Source organism: Pristiophorus japonicus, chromosome 14, assembly GCF_044704955.1.
Source record: "Pristiophorus japonicus isolate sPriJap1 chromosome 14, sPriJap1.hap1, whole genome shotgun sequence".
In the NCBI taxonomy this organism is placed as follows: domain Eukaryota; kingdom Metazoa; phylum Chordata; class Chondrichthyes; family Pristiophoridae; genus Pristiophorus; species Pristiophorus japonicus.
The window spans coordinates 146,042,521-146,064,295 of record NC_091990.1 but is presented as its reverse complement, the minus strand read 5'-3'; the positions used below and the strand labels follow the sequence as shown (position 1 = coordinate 146,064,295).

The window sequence follows — 21,775 nt, the reverse complement described above, 5'->3', positions numbered from 1 at the left end:
ATGGAATTAAAAAAAAAATACATAAAGGCATTGGAGAAGTGTAGTGCATTTAGCCCACTTTGATGTGTTTACTGTAAATATAATTCACATTTAACCAGGTCTGGAATGTGGCCCTAATAACTCTTTAAAGCGACTAGAAACAAGTCCTCCTGAAGATTCTTTGGAGACCAGTTCTGTCCTTTGTTACAGAGGGAGTGAATTGAGGTCAAGGTTCTTGAAAACACAAGTGAATGGATTTCAGTCCAACAATCTGAAGCCACCCAGGTACCATTGTATCTTTTGCTGGGACATTTCTTTTACATTTTTGTTTTTAGGAAGTGGGTAGTGTGGAGAACAGAAGAGGATGTGCATCAATTTAGAAAGCTAATACAGTAATAAGAGTTTGGAAATATAGCATTCTAATTGGACAAATGCCATACTTTATATAATATGGGAGTCATATGTTGGCCAGACCCGATAGAGGTGCCAGGTTCCTTTACCTGAAGGATATTAGTGAACCAGTTACGCTTTTATGATAACCTGGCAGTTTCCTTGATTATTTTTATGGTTCTCACACAAATTATCAGATTAACTGAATCTGAATTTCACAACAGCTGGGATCTGAACCCTCAGCCTCTAGGCTGCTGGTCCATAACCACCATTATACCTCGAGTCTCATATAAATCAGTATTTATGGTGGAAGGATGTTCTACATGGTATGGCAGAGCAGAGTGGAAAAAGGGGTGGATTGACCAGGCAGACATATTTGGCTGTTTTCTCTCAGTTCTTCTTGGTTTGTCGAGTGTCTGAAGACATTGGTCCAAATTTAGCAGTTTTACTAAGAATTAGTGAAGTACAGCATCACATCTTTTGTTATCTTCGCATATCCGAGGAGGTGCAAGTTAAACATTCTGTAATCAAGTGAAGTTTGCTATACTGATCTAATGATGTGTAACCTTTACTTTTAATACACCCGATTTGTTATTTCAGCCCAAGTCACACCGTCTAACAGAGCATTTATTCTCTTGCTATTTAAAAACTGGAGAACAGAAGAGGATGTGTCTCAATTCAGAACGCTAACACAGTAATGAGAGTTTGAAAATGTGGCATTCCAATTGGCTGAATACTATAACTTTATGAAACAATATTTTGTGCTCATCAATGCTGGAACACAAGTCCTGGGGAATAGAATGTTTTCTATTTTGGGTATCCAGTGTCAGCATCAAGCACTCAGAGGTCAAGTAGCACAGTAAGATGCTGAATAAATCTCCGTGCTCTGCCACAATGATGTACCTCGGCCACAACTTCAGAAAGCATTCCAAACTGCAAGTGTGACTTTTTTTTCCATTTCTCATACCTGTCATTGGCCTCTCTGAGTGAGATTAAATATTAGTTGACTTTTAAACTTGGGTGACTGTTAGAAGGTTACAGTATGTGACTGGGTTTTAAACAATGTGTTAAGAGCAGCAGTAGAACAATCTGATTACTCGCTAAATAAGTCCCAGATACATCAAAAGATCTTTATCAGTTGGTTAAATTTAACTAACTTCAAAGTATTTAACTCCAAAATTCCTTCCTGCACTGCCAACAGTAAAGTACAACCACAAGAATGCAAAATTGTGAAATGTAATTTTAAAAAGATATATAACCAGGGCGTGAGTTTTTGGGGCTAGAATTTATGGTGTCTCCGACAGCGTATGCTGAGCGTACGCAGTCGTCATCCTTCTGAAAGGCCCCACGACTTCCGGGTTTCTGCACATGCGATCTGTCAAGGTAGGCCTCGACAGATCAACCAAACTGAAAGTAAAATCACTTTGCTGGCGCAGAGTTGGGCTACTTGCCCAACAATTGCCCACAGAACTCTTACGGCTGGTAAAAGCAGGTGCAGGGCCTGCTTTCATCAGATTAAGGGTTATTATAAATATTAAACATTTAAAAATAAAAAATGATGCAGACTTAAAATTAGTTTATGCAAATATTGGCCTGGATTAAAATGTTTAACTTCTTCAAAAAACATAAATTTATATTATACTTTTAATTAAATTTGAAAATCAGAACATTTATATTTATTAGAATTGTGTAAATTGTTTAATTATTTGGGGATTCCATTGTATGTCATTCAGGATTCCGTTCGGAAATGACTGCAATGGAATCCTTCCTTGTGATTGGAGGAGAGGGCCCACGTGATCCCAGGGACGCTTTCGAATCGCCTGCATCCATGGGATCCGTGGGCCTTTACGCGGGTGTACGTCTGGAGGCCCAGGACCCAAACTCTGTAGCTTGGGAGCCTAGAGGCAAGTTCGGAAATGTTTTGCAGGTTGGAGGCGTACTCTGGAGTTACATTTCCAACCACAAATTCAAGGCCATTACATCTTTGGCAATAATAGAAAGGGTTTTCTAAATTATACTTTGTATGTTGCCATCAAGATTTCTTATGCAGTTTGAAAGATTACAGCTAATTTCTTTATTAATTCATTGATTTGCTAATTCATACAAAACACACACACTCATTCGCATACATATATACACACACACACACACACAGAAGTATTAGCTATAATCTCATTATGGATTGAATGCTGTGCTTTTCTTTAGCAGCAACTATTCATCAACCTTGCTGAGGAGTTGCATAAAAGCAGCTAACATGCTTCATCACTTTCAATAAGACATCGCAGCTGAAAGTTATGCTACAAAAGCAGATTGAAATTTAGAGGATAATTTCACTACATAATAAGGGAGAAGTGCTAAAATATTCAGGTAAATGTACTTATCCTTAACACACAATGCACCAGTACTTGTGGAAAAAAAAATTATATTTGAGATTTGTTTGGTAGTTTATTTTTAAGATCAGCACCGTCTCTTTCTCACCAACACTCAGTGACCTGTCTTTTTGCTTTCTCCCTCCAGTGTGTGTCACATTGCTAGCTATGTGAATATCATTTACTGTAGTTGCTATGACAGCAGTAGTTCCTATAGTAACCATACAGTAACAAGGATACTTTTCCAAAATAAGCTCTGCTTACCTGGACAATGATCCCCTTGCTCTTGTACTCAGCCTGCAGTGCTTGTGAAAAGAAATCAACAAAGGTCTATTGGAAAACAACAGAAATTTAATTTGTAGAAGGGAAAAAAAAAGATGCCGTTATCTGTTCCAGGTTGAACTGCAAGCAATCATTAATAGGTTACATTTTAGGAGTTCGTAATCCTGATGAATACTTTACCTGGTAGGAGTTCAAATTAGGGATTCAGGCACAGAGCTGGGGGGGGGGGGGGGGGGGGGGGGGAGGCGGGGGGCTGCATGGTTTTCAGCCCTGGACAGAAATCTTGTGGGGCCCACCGATCTCTGCACCCAAATTGCCAATATGTGCTCCTGGTAGGCAAAGCTTCATGCCAGGACCTTAAATTCATAAAATCTACTCTTGAAAGTCAAAATAATAGCCAAGTCAATTACGCCACTTTTCACGCTAAGCTTTATAAATTAAAACTTGCATTTTCATTTTGTTTACTACCCGATTTTAAAATGGTCTTCATTTAAACCAGAGCACAGCATATTTAGATTTAGCTTTTGTGAGGAAGGAGGGGGGGGGGGGGGGGGAAAAGAGAAGAAAAGGGAGAGAAACAATAGCAACCCAGTGCATTGGAATGTTTGCTTTACACACAACAGGATTATGGTAGTGTAGTAGTTATAAAACTAAATTCAATCAATCTGGTAATGTGTGGACCAGCACTAGAAAGAAAATGACCTCAAATTCAGTCATTATTGCAACAACATAAGAACATAAGAATTAGGAACAGGAGTAGGCCATCTAGCCCCTCGAGCCTGCTCCGCCATTCAACAAGATCATGGCTGATCTGGCCGTAGACTCAGCTCCACATACCCGCCTGCTCCCCATAACCCTTAATTCCCTTGTTGGTTAAAAATCTATCTATCTGTGATTTGAATACATTCAATGAGCTAGCCTCAACTGCTTTCTTGGGCAGAGAATTCTACAGATTCACAACCCTCTGGGAGAAGAAATTCCTTCTCAACTCTGTTTTAAATTGGCTCCCCCGTATTTTGAGGTTGTGCCCCCTAGTTCGAGTCTCCCCGACCAGTGGAAACAACCTCTCTGCCTCTATCTTGTCTATCACTTTCATTATTTTAAATGTTTCTATAAGATCACCCCTCATCCTTCTGAACTCCACCGAGTAAAGACCCAGTCTACTCAATCTCTCATCATAAGGTAACCTCCTCATCTCTGGAATCAGCCTAGTGAATCATCTCTGTACCCCCTCCAAAGCTAGTATATCCTTCCTTAAGTAAGGTGACCAAAACTGCACGCAGTACTCCAGGTGCTGCCTCAGCAATACCCTGTACAGATGCAGAAGGACCTCCCTGCTTTTGTACTCCATCCCTCTCGTAATGAAGGCCAACATTCTATTCGCCTTCCTGATTACCTGCTGCACCTGCAAACTAACTTTTTGGGATTCATGCACAAGGACCCCCAGGTCCCTCTGCACCGCAGCATGTTGTAATTTCTCCCTTCAAATAATATTCCCTTTTACTGTTTCTCCCCCAAGGTGGATGACCTCACATTTTCCGACATTGTATTCCATCTGCCAAACCTTAGCCCATTCGTTTAACCTATCTAAATCTCTTTGCAGCCTCTCTGTCCTCCACACAACCCGCTTTCCCACTAATCTTTGTGTCATCTGCAAATTTTGTTACACTATACTCCGTCCCCTCTTTACAATATACATAAAGAGGGGACGGAGTGTAAACAGTTGTGGTCCCAGCACCAATCCGTGTGGCACACTACTAACCACCGCACCCGAAAAGGACCCATTTATCCTGACTCTCTGCTTTCTGTTAGCCAGCCGATTCTCTATCCATGCTAACACATTTCTTCTGACTCCACGTACCTTTATCTTCTGCAGTAACCTTTTGTGTGGCACCTTATCGAATGCCTTTTGGAAATCTAAATACACCACATCCATCGCTACACCTCTATCCACTATGCTCGTTATATCCTCAAAGAATTCCAGTAAATTAGTTAAACATGATTTCCCCTTCATGAATCCATGTTGCGTCTGTTTGATTGCACTATTCCTATCTAGAGGTCCCGCTATTTCTTCCTTAATGATAGTTTCAAGCATTTTCCCCACTACAGATGTTAAACTAACCGGCCTATTGTTACCTGCCTTTTGTCTGCCCCCCTTTTTTTAAAAAAAACAGAGGCGTTACATTAGCTGCTTTCCAATCCGCTGGGTACCTCCCCAGAGTCCAGAGAATTTTGGTAGATTATAACGAATGCACCTGCTATAACTTCCGCCATCTCTTTTAATACCCTGGGATGCATTTCATCAGGACCAGGGGACTTGTCTACCTTGAGTCCCATTAGCCTGTCCAGCACTACCCCCCTAGTGATAGTGATTGTCTCAAGGTCCACCCTTCCCACATTCCTGTGACCAGCAATTTTTGGCATGGTTTTTGTGTCTTCCACTGTGAAGACCGAAGCAAAATAATTGTTTAAGGACTCAGCCATTTCCACATTTCCCATTATTAAATCTCCCTTCTCATCCTCTAAGGGACCAACATTTACTTTAATCATTCTTTTCCATTTTATATATCGGTAAAAGCTTTTACTATCTGTTTTTATGTTTTGCATAAGTTTACTTTCGTAATCTATCTTTCCTTTCTTTATTGCTTTCTTAGTCATTCTTTGCTGTCGTTTAAAATTTTCCCAATCTTCTAGTTTCCCCACTAACCTTGGCCACCTTATACGCATTGGTTTTTAATTTGATACTCTTTTATTTTCTTGGTTATCCACGGCTGGTTATCCCTTCTCTTACCGCCCTTCTTTTTCACTGGAATATATTTTTGTTGAGCACTATGAAAGAGCTCCTTAAAAGTCCTCCACTGTTTCTCAATTGTGCCACCGTTTAGTCTGTGTTTCCAGTCTACTTTAGCCAACTCTGCCCTCATCCCACTGTAGTCCCCTTTGTTTAAGCATAGTACGCTCGTTTGAGACACTACTTCCTCACCCTCAATCTGTATTACAAATTCAACCATACTGTGATCACTCAGAGAGAATCTTTTACGAGAAGATCGTTTATTATTCCTGTCTCATTTCACAGGACCAGGTCTAAGATAGCTTGCTCCCTTGTAGGTTCTGTAACATACTGTTCTAAGAAACAATCCTGTATGCATTCTATGAATTCCTCCTCAAGGCTACCCCGTGCGATTTGATTTGACCAATCGATATGTCGGTTAAAATCCCCCATGATTACTGCCGTTCCTTTTTCACATGCCTCCATTATTCCCTTGATTATTGCCCGCCCCACCATAAAGTTATTATTTGGGGGCCTATAAACTACGCCCACCAGTGACTTTTTCCCCTTACTATCTCTAATCTCCACCCACAATGATTCAACATTTTGTTCATTCGAGCGAATATCGTCTCGCAACTGCCTTGATATCATCCTTTATTAACAGAGCTACCCCACCTCCTTTCCCTTCTTGTCTATCTTTCTGAATTGTCAGATATCTTGGCCACCCTGCAACCACGTTTCTGTAATGGCCACCAAATCATACCCATTTGTAATGATTTGTGCAGTCAACTCATTTACTTTATTTCGAATGCAGCATGCATTTAGATAGAGTGTTTTAATACTAGTTTTTAAAAACATGATTTTTAGTTGTGACCCCTCCTGCAGCCCCTTTATATTCATACATATTGTCCCTTCCTATCACCTTGTGGTTTACACTTACCCCAGTGCTACTCTGTTCTGTTACCTCCTGCCTTTTGCATTCTTTCTTGGGGTCCTGTTCATCTGAGCTCTCACCCACTCTAACTAGCTCAGAGCCCTCTCCTGGGTTCCTAATACTCCTTGCATTAAGGCACCGAACTTTCATGCTTGCCTTTTTATTACACTTTGATCCTTTAGAATTTTGCTGTACAGTGGCCCTTTTTGTTTTTTGCCTTGGGTTTCTCTGCCCTCCACTTTTACTCATCTCCTTTCTGTCTTTTGCTTTTGCCTCCTTTTTGTCTCCATTTTGTTTCCCTCTGTCTCCCTGCATTGGTTCCCATCCCCCTGCCATATTAGTTTAACTCCTCCCCAACAGCACTAGCAAACACTCCCCTAGGACATTGGTTCCGGTCCTGCCCAGGTGCAGACCGTCCGGTTTGTACTGGTCCCACCTCCCCCAGAATCGGTTCCAGTGCCCCAGGAATTTGAATCCCTCCCTGCTGTACCACTGCTCAAGCCACGTATTCATCTGAGCTATCCTGCGATTCCTACTCTGACTAGCACGTGGCACTGGTAGCAATCCCGAGATTACTACTTTTGAGGTCCTACGTTTTAATTTAGCTCCTAGCTCCTTAAATTCGTCTCGTAGGACCTCATCCCTTTTTTTAAACCAATATCATTGGTACCAATGTGCACCACAACAACTGGCTGTTCACCCTCCCTTTTCAGAATGTCCTGCACCCGCTCCGAGACATCCTTGACCCTTGCACCAGGGAGGCAACATACCATCCTGGAGTCTCGGTTGCGGCCGCAGAAACACCAATCTATTCCCCTTACAATTGAATCCCCTATCACTATCGCTCTCCCACTCTTTTTCCTGCCCTCCTGTGCAGCAGAGCCAGCCACGGTGCCATGAACACATTGGTTCAAATCTCTAGTCTGGTTTACACACGATTCCAGGCATGCACTACGTGGTTGAATTAGTCCTTTGAAGAGGCCGAGTTAGAAGGCCACCACAACTTCTCTGGGTAACTACGGATGAACAATAAATGTGGCCTTGCCAGAGTTACCCATGAATTTTTAAAAAACGTTAAACCGAGGCCCCATCTGCTCCCTCAGGTGGACTTAAAAGATTCCAATGCACTATTTGCAAGAGAAGCAGGGGAGTTATCCCTGGTGTCCTGGCAAATATTTATCCCTCAAATCAACATCACTAAAAACAGATGATCTGGTCGTTGTCATATTGCTGTTGGTGGGAGCTGCTGTGTGCAAATTGGCTGCTGGGTTTCCGACATTACAACAGTGACTACACTTCAAAAGTACTTGATTGGCTGTAAAACTCTTTGGGACATCCAGCAGTCCTGAAAGGCACTATATAAATGCAAGTCTTTTTTCTTTAACCGGGGCCGTCTAATACTTAAATCAGCAATATTTGGGATAGGTTTCAGCAGTTTTTAGCCTTACCATTAGGAGACACTAGGAGGAACATTTGCCTCAGGATAGGAGAAAGATTACACTGCCTGTTTGGTTTGCTACTTTAAAGGATCTCGGATCTCAAATCTCTCAACGATGGAACATTTTAATTATTTTTGGAACAGTTAGATTCCTTTCATGGCAGAATGCCGTGTTACAGATGCTTTGGGACGGAGATGGGGTGAGCTGGCATAACATTTTTAAATACTGCAATTCCACGTGTTTGAATGATAATGTACTGAGACCCACAGCTGGGCTGCCCCACTTCTAGGTGAAAAGGCAAGATATATATTTTTGTTGGGTTTATACATAAAGTGCAAGGAGGATCAATATAATGACAAAATATAAAATTGGTTACATTCCTACATGTTTTGACAGGATTAACCCACCACTAATTTTCTTAAAATTGGTTTCTAGCTGATTGAGAGTTGTGTTGTGAAATAAACATTGATTGAGTCTACATATATGGCAGCACTCCAAACCTGACAGTCATAAGCAAAAGAGATTGAAAAACAAAAAAAAAAACCAATTAAAAATAATCTATCACTATTCAAGTACAAGAGGAAATGCAGCTATTTTAAAATGTCACCCTTATTCAAAATATCCAAGACATTCTAACTCAAGAAGGATCTGTGCATAACTGTCCACTTCATAATGTTACCCATCTCCGCCCCAGCCCATCTGCCTCTGAAACCCTCACCAATGCTTTTTTTTTTTTTTTAAAAACCTCCAGACTCAACTATTGCAATATTCCCCTGTCCGGCTTCCCATCTTCCACCCCCCCATAAACTTGAGCTCAAAGACTTGCTGCCTGTATCCTAACTTGCATCAAGTCCCGTTCACGTATCACCCCCATCCCCACTGACCTACATTGGTTCCCGGTCCAGCAATGCCTCAAATTTATAATTCTCAGTCTTGTGTTCAAATCCCTCCATGGCCTCACCCCTTCCCATCTGTAACCTCCCCTGTAAACTTTCATATAGATTGGGATAAGCAGACTAACACCATCAGGAAGGTAGTGAATTTCTTGTGTGTGTCTGGGATAGTTTTCTACAACAATATGTCCTAGAAGCAACAAGACTAAGTAATGAGTAATGAGCTAGATTTAGTTAGCAACCTAACTGTGCATGAACATTTATCCAATAGCCATCATAACATGATCTAGTTCAATGTAGCGTTAGAAAGGGTGAAACGCGGAACGGCCAAGATTATAGATTTGGGTTAGGCGGACTTCAGAGGGATTAGACAGATTGTCCAGTTAACTGGGCAAATCTGTTAATGGGTAAAATGACAGATGATCAGTGGGAGATGTTCAAAAAAGTTTAGGTGATACAGAACCAGTTTACACCCCTAAGGGGCAAGAGCTCTACTTGCCAAAAAAAAGCAGTCATGGACAACTAGAGGTAAGGGACAGCATAAAACAAAGAAATGCAAATAGCACAGATCCTGGCGAATGGGAAAGTTACAAAGAACAGCAAAGGGTCACAAACCAGATAGTTCGAGCTGCAAAAAGGGAGTATGAAAGGGTATCAACATTAAGAACTTTTACATCTATATTAGGAAAGAGAGGGTAGTCGGGAGCAATGTTGGCCCCTTAAAAACTGAAAGTGGTGATGTTAAGGAAATGGTGGACATGTTAAATAGTGATGCAAAGTAATTATTCAAGTAGAGGAAGAGGATAGCATGCCAGAAATCCCAACAGTCAGGGACAGAGACTCAATAAAATTAATACTAGTAAAATAACAGTATTGAAGAAAATAATGGCACTAAAGAGTGACAAATCCCCAGGACCAGATGGTTTCCATCCCAGGGTTTAAAAGGAAGTAGGTGAGCACATTGCAGATGCTCTAACTATATAATATTTCAAACTTCTCTCAATTCAGGAACCGTTCCTTTAGAATCAAAAATTGTGCATGTCACTCCGCTATTTATAAATGGTAAGACCAGTTAGCTTAGTCTATAATTAATTAAGTGACTGAACACCTCGAAAATTTTCAGTTGATCAGAGAACTAGCACGGATTTATGAAAAGGTCATGCCTGACAAACCCGATTAATTTTTTTTTTTAAAAAAGGTGACTAAAGTAGTGAACAGGGGAATGTCTATGTCTAAGGGGATAGCAGTTATGCTGCAGCTACATAAAATCCTGGTTAGACCACAATTCTGGGCACCACACCTTAGAAAGGGTATATTGGCCTTGGAGGGAGTGCAACATAGGTTTACCAGAATGATACCCAGACTTCAAGTGTTAAGTTACGAGGCAAGATTACACAAATTAGGGTTGTATTCCCTGGAATTGAGAAGGTTAAGGGATTATCTGATCGAAGTTTTTAAGATATTAAGTGATCAGGTAAGGGCAATAGAGAGAACCATTTCCACTGGTTGGGGATTCTAGAACTAGGGCACAGAGTCTAAAGATTCGAGCCAGACCTTTCAGGAGTGAAATTAGGAAACATCTCTATACACCCACACACACATATCGGGTCGTAGTAGTTTGCAACTATCTTCCACAAATAGCAATTGAAACTAGGTCAATTGTTAATTTTAAATTGGAGAGTGATAGCTGTTAACCAAATGTATTAGGGATATGGGCCAAAGGCAGGTATATGGAGTTAGGTCGCAGATCAGCCATGATCTCCTTAAATGGCGAGCAGGCTTGAGGGGCTGAATGGCTACAACTGTTGGAGAGAAAATTTAGAGGAAGCAACACTCTACAAGGTTTCTGATAGAGAAATGGCATTACAGCATTGCGTTACACCAACATACAAAATAACAGGCAGGAAGAGATCATCTGGTCCATCAAGTTAGCCCCACACAGTCATGACGCATGAAGCATCAGGATTGGATATCCCCTACCCACCAGCAGCCACTTAACGTTCTGAGGCATAATCCTACAGAGATCTGGGAATTCCAGCAATATAAAGAGTTCCATGCACACGAGACACCTGGACAAAAACTATTCATCGTTAAAAAAGTAACACCAATTTGAATTATTATGTGTTGGGAATAATAATTCACAACATGGTAAAGTTGTCTGAAGCAGATTAGAGAAAAGCGATCAGGAAGTAATTCAGAAAAGGAATCTTACCATTGCAACTCGTTTATGCAGAAATAATTGTTACCTACACCCTAATCACCACTCTTTCCTGACAAATACATTGAATTAAATCATTAAGACTTGAGCAACCGTAACTCAAAGTAGTTGAAAGTGAGTATTTTTGGCAAGCTAGTCATATTTATTTTTTTCATTCTCCAAGAGTTTCCCAAATAGTTGGGCAGATACCACATTCCTCATCCTCAGCTAACACTAGCTACAACCAGCTGTTGTGCCTTCTTGTGTTAAACTGTCTTCTCACCTCCCTGACTCCCAACCACACAGGTGGACAGGCAGTTGACTGCTTTGCAATCCCATTCTGTAAGGAGGTACTCGACAAGTACATGCACGTAATATAAATGCAAAGCTGCTAATTCTCAGTTGCGTCAGAAGGCGAGGCTTCCAGGCCAACTAAGATTGCAAAAATGGTCAATCTGGAAATTGATGAGTAAATTTCACCTTCAACAGCCAGAATTCTTGTGCAAGATAAATAAGATTGATTGTGAACGTCAGAAAATCATGCATTTAAAAAAAAATGTAATTCAATTGGTTTCTTTGTGGAAGTATTTGACTTTCATTTTTAGCCCAACACTAACAGGAGATGATGCCGATAAGCCCATTTAAAAATGGGAGGCAATGTTCAAGGACCTTGTCTGGTTTGAAAGGATAGTAGGGAAAGAAAAGGTGTGTAGCAGACAAGTTGTAGCATTGGGAGATATGATTATTTGAGAATTAGCAGCTTTGCATTTATATTACTGCACTATTGCTGGAGGCAGGATCATTTCTGCAGCCATCAATGTAGTATATTTGAAGTACTGCTATAGGTATGTATCTTGAAGCATACCACTTCAAGTTACAGCGCGAGCCAGTCCAGGAGAGACGGCTATGAAGAGGGCGACTAGATTGGATGACACCAAGGTCCAGGTCGCTGATTGGAGCGTGGGCAGGTACAGCAGGAGCAGTGAGGTTGGGGCGCAGGAGCAGCAAGTGATTGTGGAGCAGCAAGTGATCGGGGCCCAGGAGAGGTGGGAGTTTGGGGCCCAAAAAGAGGCGGGGGCCTAGGGGCAGCACGGTAACTAGCCCACACTGTAATGTGTGCGAACACTAGGTCAGTGCAGCAGAGCTGGTCTCCAGTCGTCTTGGTTAATCCTTGCCACTGGACCAAGACTTAGCTCGGTCAAGCCAGTGTGGTGGCTGGTGTGCACCAGCCACCACGTTAAAAAAAAAAATCCACACACGGGCATCTTCCACCCTTCAACATGCAATTCGGGACCTGGAATATTAGATCCTTCATTAAAACACCTGTGAACTCATCCCTTTTTGACGTGGAAGTAAGTCATCCTCGATATAAGGGACTGCCTATGATGATGACATGCATGTGCCAAGGATTACTCGTTTGACTATTTTCCCTCTCCTTCACAAGGCAGCTTTCCCTGCCAGGAACAACTTGTTTGGGATATCACAAGATGACAACACATCTCAATACTTTGTTGATTATATTCCTTGCTGAACAAGTATTAATGGGTGCGTATTTATTTCACAATAGAGTTTGACAGACTTTACAGTTATGGCTCAAGCAAACCTTCAAAAATATCACAAACTGTAACTGCTTTTTAGGCAACAAAATGTAGCAATGAGACTTAAAAATGGAGGCTGGCCAAAATGTTCAAATTATAGTGTTATTTGGCAGAGGTTCAGCAGATATATCTTGGTTCAAATAAAGGGAAGTTGACTTAGCATTGGCAAATATAAATTGGTCAGATATACTGCTAAAAAGCCTGGATTTCTCCCTCCACTGCCAATAAAATGTCACCAACAGAAGTACGTAGCATGATTATGGCAGAATGCATAATTATGCTCGACTTCCTTCAATATTTGCTTCTGTAAACACCACAGAAGCAAAGTGCACCAGTAAACCAATGAGAAATTCAGATTAAAAAAAATGTTCCTCCCCACCCCCCCCCCCAACAATTTTTGGGAGCAGGTGTCAGCATTAAGCACTCCCAATTTAAATACAGCATGGTTCAGTTGCATAGTGTAGCTCCAATTACTTTGCCTTAACAATGTGCTTTAAGCCTCGACCCCAGAGTGTATTCCCTACAACACTATGAATATTTCCATCTCACGTACCAGATGACCTTGTGGTCCAAGTTTGCAGTTCATGCCAGGTCTGTAATGTGTGCCCACTTGCAATAGAATTGCGATTGCATAAACTCATCACTTAAGACTAAAAGCTCGAAAATGAAATCAAAATAATAATAATTTAACTTCACATACAGTTTTGAACACTATGTATATACATGCTTCCTTTTATATTTATGCTTCTGAAATTCATTTCCAAAAATAATTCCAATATAGTCATTGTTTCTGTAACCTATTTCTGCTTAAACCATCCAGCAGAAAACACACAAGTAGTTCTTAAGCAGGTCTGTCGGTCTGATTTAAGAGTAATGTCCAGATAAAGCACAGATTCTAACTAGAGGGAGAGGGAAGCAGCAAAAAATAAGTACCGTTAGAAGTTACAAACATAAGTTAACCTAGATCAGTCTTTTACAACATGTGTACTAACTCAACGTGGGATATATCAATGATTTAGACTTCAATGTAGGAGGCATGATTAAGAAGTTTACAGATGATACAAAAATTGGCTGTGTGGTTGACCGTGAGAAAGAACGCTGTAAACTGCAGGAAGGCATCACTGGAGTGGTCAGGTTGTCAAAAAAAATTCATTCGTAAAAGTGAGGTAATGCATTTGGGGAGGGCTAACAAGGAATACACAATAAATGGTAGGATACGGAGAAGTGTAGAGGAACAGAGGGACCTTGGAATACATGTCCACAGATCCCTGAAGGTAGCAAGACAGGTAGATAAGGTGGTTAAGAAGGCAGATGGGATACTTTCCTTTATTAGCCGAGGCATAGAATACAAGATCAGGGAGATTAAGCTAGTACTGTATAAAACATCAGTCAGCCACAGCTAGAGTACTGTGTGCAGGTCTGGTCACCACATTGGATAGATGTGACTACACGAGAGTAGAGTAGAGAGGACATTTACAAGGATGTTACCAGGACTGGAGAATGTTTGCTAGGAGGAAAGATTGGATAGGCTGGGATTGCTTTGAAAAAGATATAGTAAGAATTAGTTAAGTCTTACCTTGGTTGCAGAGTAGAGAGTCAGTAAGGGTACAGGATACAATGCACTCGCAGATGACACATTCAGGATGATGCCTTTTGATCTTTTCGGAAAAAAAAATATGCCTATTACAACTAACCTTTGGAATAAAGGAGCAGGATTTTTATACCTTAATGTCTAAGCTATTATAAATATAATAATTTTGGTTATTGAGAATTAAAGAGAAAAGTATAACCTCAAAGTTGCTACACTGAAAACGCTTGGAAGAGTTCCTCTTAATGATTTATCATTTCATGTGTACATTCAAAAGGTTGTTTGGCATGCAAGGATGCAGTTATATTGCCACCTTTGTTTTGATGCAAAGTGGCTTTCATTGTGCAACAGACATGTAGCTGTTGTGTCTTTAATACTCTTATGACTCCACGAGGTCTAGTATTGTACTTGAGCTGTTGTGACCTTAGTCTCATTTATTGTAACTCCAGAGTGAGGCACAAGCATGGTGGGCAGCCTTTTATACTGGACCCTGCACACCGATACAGGTGACCCTCAGGTCTCCCATTGCAGTGCCCTCTGGTGGCACACCTTGTGACTATACAGTTAGTATACATGGTCTACATACATGACCGTAGTTGTGATATGTTCAGTGCACTGAAGCCCCGAGGCGTGACTCCCTTCAACAAGCCATCTCACACCATTTTGAATTTGCAATGAGTGACCGATAACTGCAGCCTAAGAAATCTACATGGATGTCTCCTGACATGAGCAAAGCTAACAAAAAAAAACATTGCACAGCACTGCTATTCAAAAGATAGTGAAGATAGGTATTTATCCAAATGTCTATTGCACAAATGGACCATAACCTAATGGAGTGAAGACTCACATTAAATTTCTCAGGTGGAATGAATGCAGATTTATACTGGAGAAAAATACATGGCTACATCGATGAAATTGTATCTGTTACTCGTACACATGCCTACTTCCACCTTAAACAATCACTCCTCTCATGGCCAAAGAGAACAGTTTATTTCAGTAAGTTCTTTGAACTCCTGTAGTCCACCACCTGTGGTCTTCCTGATCCCATAGAAGTCCATTTTTGCCTTTGTATCATTCAAATTGTAACAGTATTTACAAACTAGATGCAGTTCTCTTTAGGTGGTGCACTTGACATTGAACATGCTGATCACCTTCACAGTTTTCTTCCTTCCATATCATAGGCAGTACCTCAGAATCGAGGAAGACTTGCTTCCACTCTTAAAATGAGTCCTTAGGTGGCTGAACAGTCCAATACGAGAACCACAGTCCCTGTCACAGGTGGGACAGATAGTCGGAGGGAAAGGGTGGGTAGGACAGGTTTGACGCGTGCTCTTTCCGCTGCCTGCACTAGATTCCTGCATGCTCTCGATGAGGAGACTCGAGGTGTTCAGTCCCCTCCCAGATGCACTTCCTCCACTTAGGGTGGTCTTTGGCTAGGGACTCCCAGGTGTTGGTGGGGATGTTGCACTTTATCAGGGAGGCTTTGAGGGTGTCCTTGTAATGTTTCCTTTGCTCACCTTTGGCTCGTTTGCAGTGAAGGAGTTCAGAGTAGAGAGCTTGCTTTGGGAGTCTCGTGTCTGGCATGCGAACAATGTGGTCTACCCAGCGGAGCTGATCAAGTGTAGTCAGTGCTTCAATGCTGGGGATGTTGGCCTGGTCGGGGACGCTAATGTTGGTGTGTCTGTCCTCCCGGGGATTTGCAGGAACTTGGAGACATTGTTGGTGGTATTTCTCCAGTGACTTGGTGTCTACTGTACATGGTCCATGTCTGAACCATACAGGAGGGTTGGTATTACTATAGCCCTGTAGACCATGAGCTTGGTGGCAGATTTGAGGGCCTGGTCTTCAAACACACTTTTCCTCAGGCAGCTGAAGGCTGCACTGGCGCACTGGAGGCGGTGTTGAATCTCATCATCAATGTCTGCTCTTGTTAAGAGGCTTGAGGTATGGGAAATGATCCACGTTATCCAGGGCCACGCCGTGGATCTTGAGGATGGGAGGGGAGCAATGCTGTGTGGCGAGGACAGGCTGATGGAGGACCTTTGTCTTACGGATGTTTAGTGTAAGGCCCATGCTTTCGTACGCCTCAGTAAATATGTAGACTATGTCCTGGAGTTCAGCCTCTATGTGCTCAGACGCAAGCGTCTTCCGCATACTGTAGCTAGATGACCAAGGTTGGGGTAGTCTTGGACCTGGCCTGGAGATGATGAAGGTTGAACAGGTTCCCACTGGTTCTGTAGTTTAGTTCCACTCCAGCGGGGAGCCTGTTGGCTGTGAGGTGGAACATGGCAGCGAGGAAGATTGAGAAGAGGGTTGGAGTGATGATGCAACCCTGTTTGACCCCGATCCAGACATGGATTGGTAATGGATCGGTTGGTAAGGATCACGGCCTGCATGTCATCGTGGACCAGGCGGAAGATGGGGAAGTCATGTTTGACAAATTTGATGGAATTCTTTGAGGATGTAACAAACAGGGTGAATAAAGGGGAACCAGTGGCTGTGGTGTACTTGGGCTTCCAGAAGGCATTTGACAAGATGCCACATAAAAAGGTTACTACACAAGATAAAAGCTCACAAGGTTGGGGGTAATATATTAGCATGGATAGAGGATTGGCTAACTAACAGAAAACAGAGTAGGGATAAATGGTTCATTCTCTGGTTGGCAATCAGTAACTAGTGGGGTGCCACAGGGATCAGTGCTGGGACCCCAACTATTTACAATCTATATTAATGACATGGAAGAAGGGACCAAGTGTAACTTATCATATTATATATAAATAAAAAATATATATAATGTTACACAAAAAAATCTGCAAAAGGACATAGACAGGCTAAGTGAGTGGGCAAAAATTTGGCAGATGGAGTATAATGTTGGAAAGTGTGAGGTCATGCACTTTGGCAGAAAAAAAAATCAAACGGCAAGTTATTATTTAAATAAAGATCGCAAAGTGCTGCAGTACAGCTAGACCTGGGGGTACTTGTACATGAAACACAAAAGATAGTATGCAGGTACAGCAAGTGATCAGGAAGGCCAATGGAATCTTGGCCTTTATTGCAAAGGGGATGGAGTATAAAAAGCAGGGAAGTCTTGCTACAGCTATATAACGTATTGGTGAGACCACAATTGAAATACTGGGTGCAGTTTTGGTTCCCATATTTACGAAAGGATATACTTGCTTTGGAGGCAGTTCAGAGAAGGATCACTCGGTTGATTCCGGAGATGAGGGGGTTGACTTATGAGGAAAGGTCGAGTAGGTCGGGCCTCAATTCATCGGAGTTCAGAAGAATGAGGCGCGATTTTCTCGAAACGTACAAGATTGAGGGGGCTTGGTATGGTGGATGCAGAGAGGATGTTTCCACTGATGGGGGAAGACTAGAGCCAGAGGGCATAATTTTAAAATAAGGGGACTCCCATTTAAAACTGAAATGAGGAGAAATTTCTTCTCTGGGGGTTGTAAATCTGTGGAATTCGCTGCCTCAGAGAGCTGTGGTAGCTGGGACATTGAATAAATTTAAGACAGAAATAGACAGTTTCTTAAACGATAAGGGAATAAGGGGCCATGGGGAGCGGGCAGGGAAGTGGACCCGAATCCATGATCGGATCAGCCATGATTGTATTAAATGGCGGAGCAGGCTCGAGGGGCCGTATGGCCTACTCCAGCTCCTATTTCTTATGTTCTTATGGTGACAAACCTTTGGGGGCATCAGAAACTGAGGAGGACGCTCCATAGACCCTCGCGGTTGACCGTGTAAGGTCGAAGATCATCTGGATTTACGCGTGTCAAAAATAAATGCCCTCCTTGCCAGAACCTCGTAGACCATGAATTACACTAGAATCCATAAAATGAGCTCTTCTGATCCTTGCTTTTTTTTTTTTAAATCGGACACTCAGCACCCTTCGATTGGTATAGATTTATTCTTTACATAGGATCAAGAGCTCATTTCCTACTTAAGATGCTAAATAGTGATCAGCATCATTTAATCTCTGTTAATTACTTTAACTTCATCAACACTACAATGTTGCTGTAAGGAAACAGTAGTACTCCCATATGTTCATAAAATTGTTTACTTTCCATAAACACCTCAGTTAAGGGCTCTAATGAACACATATACATTGAGACAAAACATTTAGGGAGAACCTCAGATCTGTTGTGTGCTTATGCTGGTAACAGATCATGAGCTTAAACGCCAGACTACTACTGTGACAAGAAGGGTGCTTTCACCTACCAAGAATCCATGTCTAGATTCAACGTCCACTTCTGTACTCAGCACGATATGGAGTGGAACACACCTGATGATTGTACCTTTGTACCAGCCAATGTATTGTGCAAAGCGCTAATTAAAAACTGCCATTTCAAATTCTGGGATAATTTCTAGACTGGCTGATGCATCACTGGCAACATTTAATCGATTGCAGCTATCACACTCCCTGAACTTAATTTGTTTTTCTCCTCTATCCCCAATACAAGAAAAGTTGATACTGTAATTAAAATTTGAAAGCTATAAATAATTTGTAAAGCTATTCAGAAAACCAAATTCATCCAATCAATTTGAATAGTGGACATATAATTTAATGTCTAAGAAAAATATTAAGATTCTGTCGTCAAAATCTGTACTAGGGCAATAGTTTACATTTGATCAATAAAAGCTGAACAGGGATTCAGGCAAGTTGGGCCATGTTGAAGTCCTCATAAGTGTCACTAGTATACTGAGGCATATCAGAATGGGATGTGCCTGCATTCTCTTTACAGCTCATCACAAACATTTTAAAATAGCTTTTGTATTTCAGAATAGTTAAAAGTTTTTGCTTAAAAAAAAAGTGTTGATAACATAAATGGGGCAAGGGGGTTGCTTGAGGAATTTGCTGAGCCACACAGTACAAGCAGCAAAATTAATAAGTCTAAAACGAGACGGTATGAACGACATCAGTTCTTCCAAGCCAATTACTTGGATAGCAAGAGCAGCATTTAAACAAAGAAAAAATGCGCAAAGTATGTTAATCATAACTTACAAATCTCAATGATCATCATGTAGTACTGGCTAGACTTCCATTGACTATTGTATCGGTGCCATTTCTTGCTCTCGCCCCAAACTGAAAAAATTTAATTAACTTGGCTTCCAATTGCCACCCTTCCCTCACCATCTCCGATTCTTCTTTTCCTTAATTTCTGACTCCATTCCTGGGGATATGCTATCAACCAATATCCACTACAATCTCACCGATTCCCACAGCTACCTTGACTACACTTGCTCCTACCGGACTTCCTGTAAGGACTCTATTCCATTCTCCCAGATTCTCCATTGCGTCAGTTCTGACGATGCCATCTTCCATACCAGTACTTCATGTTAACACGATCTATATTTAGGAGCGTTCTGTGAAATTGCATTTCCCTGAGGAGGCCTGTTTTTCTGGTGGAGATGGCCTAGCAAGCAGCTGCCATTAAAAGAGCAAGTAAAAAATAATTTATAAAAAGCTTGATCCACAGCACCCGAGGCCGCTGCCAGTCGTGATCGACTTCCACCCTCCCATTCTTCCTACCGCACCCTTCCTCCCAGGACTTATCCGAGGACGACTGCCTGTGAGGCAAGCAGCCCTAATCAACATGCTGCCAATGTACGAGTGGTCTCTGAAGGAACAGGCACCCATAGCTCACCCAAATTATTCAAGTGAGGCCCAATACTCATTTTCAGGTGAGCTTTGGACCTCCCAGTTGGTGCATGTGTTCAGCATCAGTTATGGGCCCGAAAATAGTTTATAACCAATTTTTACCCCTTTATGGGAACCCGAGAACAAATTCAAAAGGGATGGAAGTAAAGCAGAAATTGGATAGCAAGAATCTAGAAAGCAAATCTGTAAGACATAGGAAACAGGGCTTAGTATGTAGTAAGCAAGGAGGTTTTCCTGTGCTGAATGGTATATACTTTAATGCAAGGAGTATAGCGAATAAGGCGGATGAGCTAAGAGCACAGGTAGACACACTTGGGAGTATGACAGTATAGCTATTACAGAAACATGGCTGAAAGAGGGGGCAGGTTTGGCAAATTAATATTCCTGGCTATAGGATTTTTAAACAAGCTAGATAGAGAGGGGGATAAAAAGGAGGCGTTGCAGCACTGATTAAAGAAAATATTACAGCGGTGACGAGGAATGATATGTTAGAGGGATCAAATGAGGCCATATGGGTCGAATTGAAAAATAAAAGTGGCGATCACACTGCTGGGTGTGTATTATAGACCTCCAAACGGTGGGAGGGAGATAGAGGAGCAAATATGTAGGCAAATTGCTGTGAAGTCCAAAAACCATAGGGTAGTAATAGTAGGGGATTTTAACTATCCAAATATTGATTGGGACAAATTTAGTGTGAAGGGTATAGAGGGTGCAGAATTTTTGAAATGCATTCAAGAGAACTTTTTGAGTCAGTATGTAGCAAGCCCAACACAAGAGGGGGCAGTCTTGGATTTAGTTTTGGGGAATGAAGCAGGGCAGGTTGAAGGGATATTAGTGGGAGAGCACTTGGGTGCCAGTGACCATAATTCAGTTAGATTCAAGTTGGTTATGAATAAGGACAAGAATAGGCCTGGGATAAAAGTTCCGAATTGGGGAAAAGATAATTTTGCTAAGTTAAGGAGTGATTTGGCCATAGTGGACTGGAAACAGCTACTTGTGGGTAAATCAGTGTCAGAACAGTGGGAGGCATTTAAGGAGGCGATCCGGAAGGCTCAGGCTAAACATGCGCCCTTAAAGAAAAAGGCTGGGAAAAAATAATTCTAGAGCCCCATGGATGTCTAGGGACTTACAGGGGAGGATTAAGAAAAAAAGGGTCACTTATGTCATAGACCAACAGCTAAATACTATAGAATTTTGAGGAATATAGAAAGTTAAGAGGCAAAATTAAAAAGGATATTAGGAATGGTAAGAGAGCATGAGAAATTCTTGGCCAGTAAAATTAAGGAAAACCCCAAGATGTTCTATAACTATATTAAGAGTAAGAGGATAACTAAAGAAAGGTTAGAAGGGTAATCTTTATGTGGAGGCGGAAGATGTTGGGAGGGTTCTTAACAAATACTTTGCATCTGTTTTCACAAAGGAAAGGGACAATGCAGATACTGCTATCGAGTAAGTGTGTGATATTCTGGATGAAATAAATATAATGAAAGGGGAAGTATTCAGGGGTTTAGCAGCTTTGAAAATAGGCCAGGATGAACTGCATCCCAGGCTGTTGAGCAAAGTAAAAGAAGAAATCGCAGAGGCCTTGACCATCATTTTCCAGTCCTCTTTGGATCTGGGAATGGTGCCGGAGGATTGGAGGACTGCTAATGTAGTGCCCTTGTTTAA

The 21,775-nt window shown here is 41.6% G+C and overlaps 1 protein-coding gene across 2 annotated transcripts in view; it reads right to left on the bottom strand.

Annotated features, from left to right (window-relative positions):
* Nucleotides 1–21,775, bottom strand: part of LOC139280139 (very-long-chain 3-oxoacyl-CoA reductase-A-like) — a 213,256-nt gene that overhangs the window by 10,091 nt on the left and 181,390 nt on the right. For both annotated transcript variants that reach the window (XM_070899670.1, XM_070899671.1), the window contains exons 8-9: nucleotides 14,428–14,509; nucleotides 3,003–3,068 (exon numbers count right to left, since the gene is read on the bottom strand). In XM_070899670.1, the coding sequence (XP_070755771.1) occupies nucleotides 3,003–3,068; nucleotides 14,428–14,509 (148 nt within the window). The remainder of the gene's footprint in view (nucleotides 1–3,002; nucleotides 3,069–14,427; nucleotides 14,510–21,775) is intronic.